This window comes from Myodes glareolus, chromosome 26 (assembly GCF_982192425.1).
Source record: "Myodes glareolus chromosome 26, mMyoGla1.1, whole genome shotgun sequence".
NCBI lineage: Eukaryota > Metazoa > Chordata > Mammalia > Rodentia > Cricetidae > Myodes > Myodes glareolus.
In genome coordinates, this window is record NC_142051.1 from 32465033 (window position 1) to 32476130 (window position 11098).

General features: G+C 37.3%; 1 protein-coding gene across 2 annotated transcripts; it reads right to left on the reverse strand.

Annotated features, from left to right (window-relative positions):
- Window positions 1–3608: 3608 nt before the first annotated feature.
- On the reverse strand, window positions 3609–10830 carry Kera (keratocan). 2 transcript variants are annotated; one of them, XM_085683173.2, is made up of 3 exons: window positions 10546–10830; window positions 8067–8963; window positions 3609–4020 (listed from the first exon to the last, which is right to left on the reverse strand). In XM_085683173.2, exons 2-3 carry the CDS (start codon window positions 8953–8955, stop codon window positions 3854–3856), a joined length of 1056 nt encoding a protein of 351 aa, XP_085539299.1. In that variant the 5' UTR covers window positions 8956–8963; window positions 10546–10830; the 3' UTR covers window positions 3609–3853. The 2 variants fall into 2 exon arrangements, with proteins under 2 accessions (XP_085539299.1, XP_048274802.1); XM_048418845.3 differs by lacking the exon at window positions 10546–10830 and adding an exon at window positions 10328–10539.
- Between the last annotated feature and the right edge of the window lie 268 nt (window positions 10831–11098).

Consider the following 11098-nt stretch of genomic DNA (forward strand, 5'->3'; position numbering starts at 1 on the left):
AGCTTGCTTTTCCTAGTTAATACTTGGTAATTTTTTTTCCGTCGTGGTCACATATATTGACATCAGAAATGAGACCACCATGAAACTTTGACATATATTTAGATATTGCTGACAGCAAGATTACTCAACCTTCCATTGGTCAGTACTTGGAATAATGTCTGCATCACCAGGATCTGCCCCTAATCAACTGCACTCTATAAATATTTCAACATAGAGTTATTCCAAAATCATCAGATATATTCTAAAAAAAAAACTCTAGAAAATGTCAACACCATCTCCCATCCAGATCTCTTCTTAGATTTAACTATTTTTATAAGTTAAAAGCAATTTCAAGCTGCCTGAAAAGTAATGATCTCTAAATACATCTCTCTGGGTAAATGTGTTGTCATGAACCTTATTATTTGAGACAAAGATGTTAACTGTTGCCTTCCTCTAAGTCCCCTCTGTAAAAACCATCACCAACTCCTACAAATTTTACTTCCAGATGTTCTCAAATTTGTATGATGCTATATTCCCAGACTCCTGTATTCTAAATCATGTTTGCTTTGTTTTAATTCGAACCACTGTAAAGGAGTGAGATCTTAGGTTATTTCCTCGCATGCAATCTTAGGTTCCCTCAAAAGTCACACAACAGTGCAAATGAATCACACAGCATTTTTCAGGTACTGGGAGCTTGTCTAGATTCTTCCAGTGTTTACACTCCCATAGACCCTCACTATAAGGGGGTGTTATTTCTTGTCACCATTTGACAGGTGAAGAGAAACTGAAGAACAGATCATCTGAAAATTCTGCCCAAGAGTAAATGGCAAAGTTGAGATGTAAACTCAGTGATATTAGCTTTATGCTTGATGGTCTTCGCAACTATACGATACTATCCCTGAAGAACATAATCCTTCCCATATTAAAGGCCTTCTGTTATTCCTAAATTTGTTCAAATATCACAGCCTTTATGCATGACATATTCTTTTCACCCACCATGGTTTTAAGTACTTTTTATTCTTTATATGTTTCCTTAGCCATTATTTCTTTAGAAATTCTTCATCAAATTAGCGTGACTAATTACTTATAGAAGGCAACCATTTGTTACAAGTAAAATATTTTATAATTTTGTGATAGTACACTAATTTGCATGTTGTACACTATTTGATCCTGTCTGTTTAATACGGTCTGGTGCATGGGTGTCTACAGACACACACACACAAACACAGCCTGCCAAATACATGCTTGAAATAAATACAAGAAGATAACACAAGAAAGGCAGATTGGAAGCGAGGTATGGAAATAAAGATGGAGATACTGAGGTGGAAAGAGAAGAGAGAGTGAGGGTCAGGGAGGGAGGGGGGAATAAAAAAGCATGATGATGGAGAGAGAGGGAGAATGTTGAAAATATCTGGCAAGAATATCTCAAAATAAGCCCTCCGATTAACCATGTTATTATATCTTTTCTCACCCAGTTTCTATTTAAACAATAGTAATTGCTTCAAGATAAACCACTGGGCAAATCTACGCATCTAGTTGTTCCCCTTTTATCTGTGAAATATGTGTTTGGAGATCCATAGAGGATGGCTAAAACCATGGAGAGTACTAAACCATAAGTGTGCAGTCTTTTTTCATCACATACGTACCTGTAGCACAGTTGAATTTGTAAGTTAAACACAGAAAGAGATTCACAGTAACAACTAATGCAGAGAGAGAGAGAGAGAGAGAGAGAGAGAGAGAGAGAGAGAGAGATTATTACTATGTGTATGTGTGTAATAATAGCACTCTACAGGAATAAGTGATTTGATAACATTCCTTTCTCAAATAATTACACTGTAACCTTCCTTTAACAAAGACTGGAGATGACATCAATGTCTACAGCATGAGATGAAATAAGGTGAAGGATGCAGGCCTTGTGGTGCATCCATAGAGAGTATTTGGACAAGAACATCACGATACCTTGACAGCAGCTCTCTTAATTCAGATGGCTATTATGTGGCTAAAGGCTGGGTAGGGTTTCCAGCATGGATTCACTGGAGAAAGGATGGCTCACTTCCTTACTGTGGTGCAGCAGAACAGTGAAAACCTACCATTCTCAGAAAGGTGCATAACTTAAGACTCATAATGTCTTTAGTTCTGGAATATTCCATTTAAAATATTCAGACTACTGTGAATGCTAGTATCAGAAATGGCAGAAAACTAATGTGTGGGTAATAGGATATGGTCATATTAGAAAACCTACATTTACATAGAATTTGATTCCTTATAAATTTTACCCATTCAAATTTCCTAAAATATGTTTTCAAATCATGAAATTTCAAATGTTTATAAATATTATACTTTCTCTGTGTACTGATTTTTGCAAGTCTGGTAATAGGCAATAACCTATATTTTATGACATAATTGTACCTGACATAATTTTTATAATGCATGTACCTTAGATGATTTTTAATTTTTGATAATGTCAATTCATTGGATTTCTTGACTTAATAGTATTTTATTTACCTGATTCCAAATAAATTTGAATGTGAAGATAGGTAATACTTCACATCATGCTTCCTTCATGAGAATTTATGCCATAAACATGGTAAGTTTTTGAAAAGGCTTTGGAGTATAGGAACCTACTGAGCTTCTTTAGTGATTCACTAATGTATATGGCCTTTTTTCCCTGTGGAACAATATTGGGTTGCTGAAAAAAGTCATTTAAAAAGCATATAGAAATTAATGCATAAATCTTTGTATTATATATTTATTATTACAGTATCTGAAAAAAATATAAAACTAGAATGCATCAGGAAAGTATACCTGGTTGAAGAATGAAATACTGAGATTTTAAAAACTCATCCAAAACAAGTGTATTTCATCATTCACTTAGAACATAATTTTTCTTATGTTTACTGGAAGAACAATAAGATAGGAAAACAAATTTGTTTGTATTCATGCTAGTAAAACAGTTGAGACAAAAATACTTTCTTATTCTAACATGTTCCAATGTGTAAGTTGTAATAGTGTCCTTGAAGCAAATATCACACTTCTATTTTGTTAGAAAACATTCAATATTTTTATTTAGAAAATCCAAAAAAAAAAATCCATGGACAAAATAAGAGCTGAATAATTTGCAATTTGAGTGAATTTCTATTCTTAAGACAATATGCATCTATGAGAATCATGTTATGATAACTGTACAATTTAGGGCTTCAGTCCCTGAAGAATAGAGTATTAGACCTAAGAAAGATATATATATATATAATAAACGATAGTAAACCCCAAATGTCTATCACTTCATCTTTAATCTAAGTGACTAGAAGATCTCTCTCTCTCTCTCTCTCTCTCTCTCTCTCTCTCTTTCTCTGTGTCTCTCAATCTCTCTCTCTCTCATTTTATTGTTTAGTTCTAATGGTCAGATCTTTCTATTTGGAGTCATTTGACTAGTACATGCATGATAATTATCACAGAGGCATATTTAGTTTTTCATTTTCTTCAGAGCTTCCTACTGCTGTCTCATTGCTGTGCTTACAAGAAATATCCACTGCTAGCACACAAACATTTGGTCATACACAAGTAAATCATTTTGAGTATATAACAATTAAAAAGTTTACCTGATATTAGTAGCTGCAAAGAGATAAAAATAGCTTTGAGTTGAGACGTTACCTCAACTCTGTGTCTGTTTAATTAATCAGAGACAAGCAAATGAATACAAGTGACACCTGTATGCCACTGACCAAAGCATCTTCCAACAGAAACAGTAAGCTACACAGATGAAAACTAGGGTTAAGACAATTGTAAGTGTGACTTGTGACCGAAACCTAGGAGGAACAACCAAATTTCACACCACACTCATCTACTCTCAATCCAATGTGGGTTTGGCGGCTGTTTATATAATGAAGGCCTGAAGAAGCTTGAAGCATGTCACTAAGTCCATTGGGATTGGCGGCTTGATTTCATTTCCATCCAGGCGCAGGTAGCTCAGTTGGGGTCCATGAAGGAAGGCATCCTGTTCTGCACGCAGTGTGGTGGGACATATTACTGACATGTTCACGTCTGTGGAGGGTAAGATAGCGTGAATGATTAAATAGAAGCACCGGAAAGTCTAGAGGTCTAGATGAAAAAAATAATGCCGTGGCCCTAAGGGACCAAATGACCTTATGTAATGAAAGCTGTAGAGATACAAACCATTGTCCAATAAGGTTCTACGCATATCCGTTTCATAAGAATAATCCTGAAAAATACTTGACCTAACAGGCGCAGTATTCTCACTCTATGCCCTGTTGTATTTTAGTATGGAATATTACATAGGAAATTGGTATAGAAATTCCTTCTCTATATGTGTTGCTTTTATTGGTTACTGAATAAAAAGCTGTCTTGACAGGATAGAGTAGAGTTAGGTGGGGAAAACTAATTTGAATGCTGGGAGAAAGAAGGCAGAGTAAAGAGATGCCATGTACCCACCAGAGGAAAAAAGATGCCAGCAAGCTGCCTACTGTGGAACCTTTCCAGTAAGACACAAACCTCATGGTAAAATATAAAATAATGGAAATGGGTTAATTTTAGATGTAAGAGCTAGCTAGCAATACACTTAAGATATTGGCCAAGCAGTATTACAAATGGTACAGATTCTGAGTGATTATTTTGGGGATGAGCAGTCGGGAACAAACAAGTGACCCCTTACAATGGGAAATATTGTTGAAAACAGTGATAAATCCAAGGTACATAAGCTATCTCAGTTATTTTCTAAGTTTACAGGTGAGATGGAGAATGTCAAAACTGCCTTACTATGCAAAACTGAGAAACATATTCAGAGGATTAAAGGCAGAGACAGCAGTTAGACCTGGTACAAAGGTGAGTGAGTCAATTCATGGGCGGAAGAGTTCTTGAAAGGATGAAATGATGTGACATCACCTTAAATATTCAAAATAAAGTATGGTACATTTGTAGAAAGTATTTATCATAATTCTACATAGAATACTTAAAGTCATGAATCTGTCCACATAAATATATGGAGAGAAGGTATTTGTCGACAGTTTAATTACAGAGGATTGAGGCCAGGAAATATTGTATCAACTTTGTATCTACTATTGATGGGAGAATGAGCATCTGCCTTGCTCCTGGCACCAACAGCTACATTGAGAATGTTCTGCAGAGTGAAGGGCTGTTACTTACCCAAAACTCAGAGAAGCTTGAAGAAGATGATCTCAAACACAATTCCATGTGTTCTGTTTTTGTCAAAAATGACCAAGAGCTCTTTTTCCACTATACCCACCTAACTTGGAGAATATCCAGCCCTATTTCCTAATGGTGCAAACAGATTAACAACAGAATTTAAAAAAAAATTATACTTGGATAATGGCTACTTTTTTGTAACTGTACCTTATCTTGTGAATTAACTTACTATAAACAGTGGCTCACATATAGAAATCAGATTTGTGGTTACATTTATTTTTTGCATACATAATTACTTTATCCTCATACAGACTTTACCAGAATATATGACTACACTTTCTACCTGGGTATTGTATAAAATGTTGGCTCAGACAGCATCTTTTCTTTAACTTGGGATCCTTGCCCACCAGGAATATTGTTTCATTCAGTGCCTTATTTAATATCCTTATCTCTCCCATATATCTTATCTAGTATATCTGAATAATTGGAATATGAGAAACAGGAGTTATAAATTTAATCATTTTTCCATAATTTAGGATTTTCCTCAGAGAGTGTAGAGACAGAATTTATAGGAGTATATGCATATTTTATGCTAAACTTCAAGCCCCTCATTATGTTCAGAGAAAATGTTTTTCCAAAGTCACAAAAAGGAAAGCCCACTGGCAATCTCAGTGGACTCGTCATATGAAAGTTCTCTTTGTTGCAAACAATTTCTAATAGCTAGCATATATGGCAAGATCTAGACACATTAACAATTATTATATCACAGTGTGATTGACAGACACCTCATCCAGTGGTTCTCAGCAAAGAGAGTCCCTTTCTACGTTTGCTTCTATGGTCAACAAAACTAGGTTCAGTGTATGAAATGAGCAGATATGGCTTCCCTTTGTTCGAGGTGAGAGACTGGAGCCTCTCCCTGGTTTGGGCTGTGCAGTTACTCCACATCCTTGGGCACCCGCTATCACCCACCTGTGCCTGAGCTTCCTCTTTGAACTTCCCAACAACATCACACAAGGCTCTTGGTAGGTCGCAAGTTTCTCCAACCATGATCAAGAAACAACCACACTATTTCAGACCTGAACTGTTAGGCTCCACTTCAGAAGCCTCAGGTCATAAATATCTGGGGTCGGGGACCCCTACAATCATTCACAAACTCAGTTGAATCTGACACAGGCTAATACATAAGACTGAAATATGGGAATTACTTTCCCAGTCTTTGGAAACCCTCTGTGAAATTTCAGTAGAGAGCACAATGATTTACTTCTCAACCTTCCTCCCAGTGCTGGCTTCTCACTGCTGAAGAGTCTAGCTAAAGTTCTCAGCATTGCAACTCACATACAAGAGTCTGTGTTGGTTGAACCACCTGAAATTAACTTCCCACTCAGTGATCTGTGGGGTTTTATTGCAGATAAGGAATGCCCCTATAGGAGCTTATCTCTCAACAGGATAAACTTACAAACCCAGGATTCTTCTTAGGCATTACGATGTTTGGCTCAACTAGACAGACTCATCTAACAAATTTTCTCTGTTGTATCTCTTCCTTCTGACAGGAGTATTAAACAGTACATTTCCTTACCAAAGGGGAAAATGTGACTAGTGTAGTGGCAGCGTGCCATTTAGATTCAGAATTTTAGGTTCAAGTACATGGTGACAATTATAAAAACAGAAATCGGTGATGTCGAAGCAGTGCCCAGCAAAGAGATGCTGTAATCCTGTAATGGAATGGTCATGTGATCCTACACTTAATGAATCATTAGTGAATGATAATAAACCCGTGGTCCTCACCTGGTTTGCTTTCTACAAACCATTTTCATCAACTCTCACTTCAAAACTGCATTAAAAAAAACTTTCCAAAAAAAAAAATCTTCCCATGGTTATTCTCCCAAAAGACTTATACTGGAATTGAGGATGAATCTTAGGCTGTGAACCAGTACCATAGCCTGGAATGTAAAATTGCTTAGTTTCCCCACCCGAAACAGCCTGACATAAGAATCAACAGGAGGAGGTCATCTCAAATGCTTCCAAACAGGTATTTTTTGTAAACACTTCATCCCTGAATAACGAATCTTTGCTTTGAAAGACTTCACCCTTATCCACTCTCCACTCCGTATCTAAATATGTTTTCAAGAAAGAATAGTATTTTCCTCACTGTGGATATGTTACTGAGACCCAATGATCACAATTTCCCAGGGCACTAAAATCTTGAATATCCATAGTATTTCTCTATATGTATTTCCCTCCAGCATCAGGACCAGAGCCTGGGAACTTGTTGAGAGTGAGAAGTGCTACCCAATACCTAGTGACTCAGAAACTCTTGGGTGGGGGGACACTATAATACACACACTGGAATCCACTCTACATTGGAGCTTGTGGTCATGGTGATACTTAGGGAGGTTCAGGCATCAACTCTCTGCAATCCCTTATATCCTATTCTACATATCCTTTATGAAATTGTGCTTTCCATACTTTCTTCAACAAATTTACCTCACAGATTGCCAAACATGGTGGCACAATCCTATATTCCTGGTACACAAACACTGGGACAGGAAGTTGATCTGGTGTTCAAGACCCCTCTCCCCATGAGAGACATATTAAACTGTAAGTGATGTCTATCCAAAGAGGGAGAAATACCAGAATCTCTCCTCAGCAAAGTAAACAGAGGTGTTTCCTCTCTCCAATATGTAAAAGCTCTGTGTAGATGACTAAGATTCTGTTTTCAATCCTGAACTTGAAGATTTGGGAATTTTCACTTATGAAAGCAGAATCACCAAAACTGTGCAACGAAAACTGAAAATAACTTGTCAGTTCTAAAAGCCTGGGAGTTGCGTGCTGGTGGGGGTAAAGACGCAATTGCTCTGCTTACAAGGGCTAGAGACTGAACATCATGTGGACATTTTGGCCACAGGCACACCCTCATGGCTACTTACTTTTAATTTTGTTGTGATCGAGGTGGAGGTGCTGCAGGTTCGCATTAATTCGGGGAAAGTTTGTGAGCTGATTGTGAGACAGCTGAAGATCTAGAATGGACGACACATCGAAGCCTCTGGATGGGAGGCCGGCATCAGAGAGTTTGTTGTGGTTGAGTCTCAGGAAGGCCACTTTAGGAATCACATTGAAATAATTTTCAGGTATGGCTTCAATGGAGTTATTGTCCAGAAACAGTTGCATGGTGTTGGCTGGTAATCTTGGCGGCATGTTCCTCAGGGCATTCTTGGCCATGTTAAGCTGCATGAGGTTCTTAAGTCCCTTGAAGGTATCTCTTTGAAAGGCATTGTCTATAAGTTTGTTATGTTGCAGATCAAGAAGGGTCAGGTTTTCCAGGTTACTGAAGGTCCCCTGAGGGATCCTGGATACCTTGTTTCTAGCTAACTGTAATTGCTCCAAGCTTCTTGGCAATGGAGAAGGAACTTCCTCCAGCTCATTGTCTTCCAGAAATAGGAAAAGAAGCTTCTTTAGCTGGCTCAGGGCCCCCTTCTCAATCCCGTAGTTGGTTATTTTGTTCTTATTTAAATTGATCCATCTTAACTGGGTGGCATTCTCAAATGGTTTCTCAGGTATGGTTTCTATCTGGTTGTTTTCCAGGTAGAGGTACCAGATCCTTGAAGGAATAATGGGGATTTCTGTGAGACCCCTGTTCTCACAGTATAAGGCGGTAGGGAAACTGGGGGGACAGAAACATTCCCTAGGACAATAGAAGTCATCATGAGCATCCCAGTCCTCTGGGTCCTGTACCTCGTAGGCCTGCCTCACACTCTGTGTCCACACAGTCTCTGCTATGAGAAACACCCAGATCATCAAACACGTTGAGGTTGCCATTTTAGTACCTGCAGAGTAAGTAACATAAATGTTAGATCATTCATTGACCTTAAATACTGGCGAAAAATCAACCTAGAATGCATTCTTTATTCAAGGTAAAGCTGAGAATAGAATATCAACTTCTGATCCATGCATAGCCATTAATACACATTTCTTGAGTACCAATCACAGGCGAAGCACTTTACAGTCACTGAGACTGATTTACCGTCCTAAAACTATCTGGGTTTAACTGAGTCATAGTGAAAGCTAAGGAATAGAAAGCAAAGTTTAGAGACTCTAAGTGCTTTTCCATTTCAAGCTATTAACTTGAGAAACCTTACTGGAGCCGATAGTTGCCTATAAGAGAACAAAATGTGTTCTAATAAATGAGGAGACGCCTGTGCGCTGTTCCTAAGAGGTATGCATCTGTATGTGCTTTTATTTTTAACCCACAAATGGGAATAACATCTGGAGGTGATTTCTCAGGCTCTTTGGCCCTAAGACCAAAGGTCAATTTAAAAGTTTATGGTGAAGGATCTGAAGTAAAGTATGTGATTCATCTCCGGTTCTGTTGCTGAATTTTTCAGGTAAGTTTTACTGTAAGTACAGGATCAAATCAAGATGATCAGCCAGGAAGCAGAATAATTAATTTCTCACATAAATATTATCTCCTGCATAATTGTTATAATCTCACTTATATAGACTATTTTTGTATGAATGGATATATATGCTCATGACTGTGTGTGACAGAGATCATATAGAGTTGACATGTCAGGTATATCATTTTGACATATATTTATTTACCTATGGCACAATTAATCAGGAAAAGAACAAAAACTATTTAGAACATAAGTCAAAAATTCCCTTATATTTGTATCCAGTACAGATATACCAAGTATAGAGTTGATAGGTTCTGATGGATGATACTTTTAGAAGAAATAAACTTTCGTCCATTGAATAGCACCAAATATAATATTCACAAAGAACTACTGTCAGAGGAAAAATATATGCATAGTACCTATTTTAAATGTCAGCTTATGACATGTGTTACATATATATACATAAAATTTACAGTTTCCTCAATGTGCATTTAGCTAAACAAATCAATAATACGCACGAAGGCATTTTACCGATTTCTAGGGACATAAAATAAAATCACTCATTAATGGAATGTTGGTTTTTCATTCCTCCCATTAGTTCAGAATTGCTTCTGCAAGCTGTCAGACTGCCTCTGACTGCAGAATTCCTCTCTGGACTGCTTCCAACAGAGACAAACTCACTTTTCTTTACAAAGTAGAGACTTGGAATAGTTATTAAAATATAACACTACATCTTTTGAATGAGTACTCTGAATATCCAAACCAAACATTGTAAAAAGTACAAAAGAGTTTACCTTGCTTTCCAGGAATAATTTGTCGAGTCCCGTGGCTGGTCTGACGCTAGGTAAAATAAGTTGATGGGGGAGGGGGTGATCAAAGAAAGAAAACTTTTTGTTTTGGCTTTATGCTGTTAAACCTCCACTCAGAAAAAAAACGAAATGTATGGTGACTGGTCACCATGAAGACCTCTTGATGTATTGTTTCCACTCTGACAGGGTTCAGGATAGCTTACCTCAGCCTTCTTGGATCTTCTCCTTCCTTTTCTATTGGTCACTGCCCCTCACAGTAATGGATTGACCCAATCTTTGCTGTCGGGTTTTTAGAGTTTTCTGTAAGATATATGCACCTTGGCTCCAGTTCCAAGCCCTCCAACAATTGCAGCACCTTGTCACCTAGGAAGGTCAGCGTAGGAAAATTTTCCTTTCATTTCAAGCATAGTTTTTAATATTCAAGGCAATTTTCACTCTTACTTCACAGTTCCAGGGACGTTAAAGTGCACGGATGTATACCTCTGGTCCAGCACCCCGCAACTGGGGAGAATTTCGGTTGTAACTAAAGCAAAAAGAGATTTTGAAACATTTCTTTTTCTTAACGACCTTTTAAAACAATTAAACACCAAAAGTAAAGGTCAATGCGTTCTGTTCATGTGGACATATTTTATTCATTTATGATATAAAACAGATGCTGGAATGTTTTTAGTAAGAGAAACAGATTACAAAAAAAGTTAAAATTCTCTTTTGAGTAGCTATAGTTGATTTACGCACTAAATATAGTAAATTTGTTTC

Bases quoted from the DNA above. Each gene is read 5' to 3' on its own strand.
- Kera (XM_085683173.2), bottom strand. From the start codon at position 8,955: ATGGCAACCTCAACGTGTTTGATGATCTGGGTGTTTCTCATAGCAGAG. The intron at 4,021-8,066 runs GTAAGTAGCCAT...TACCCTCCACAG, and splicing joins CGATCACAACAAAATTAAAA to ACGTGAACATGTCAGTAATA.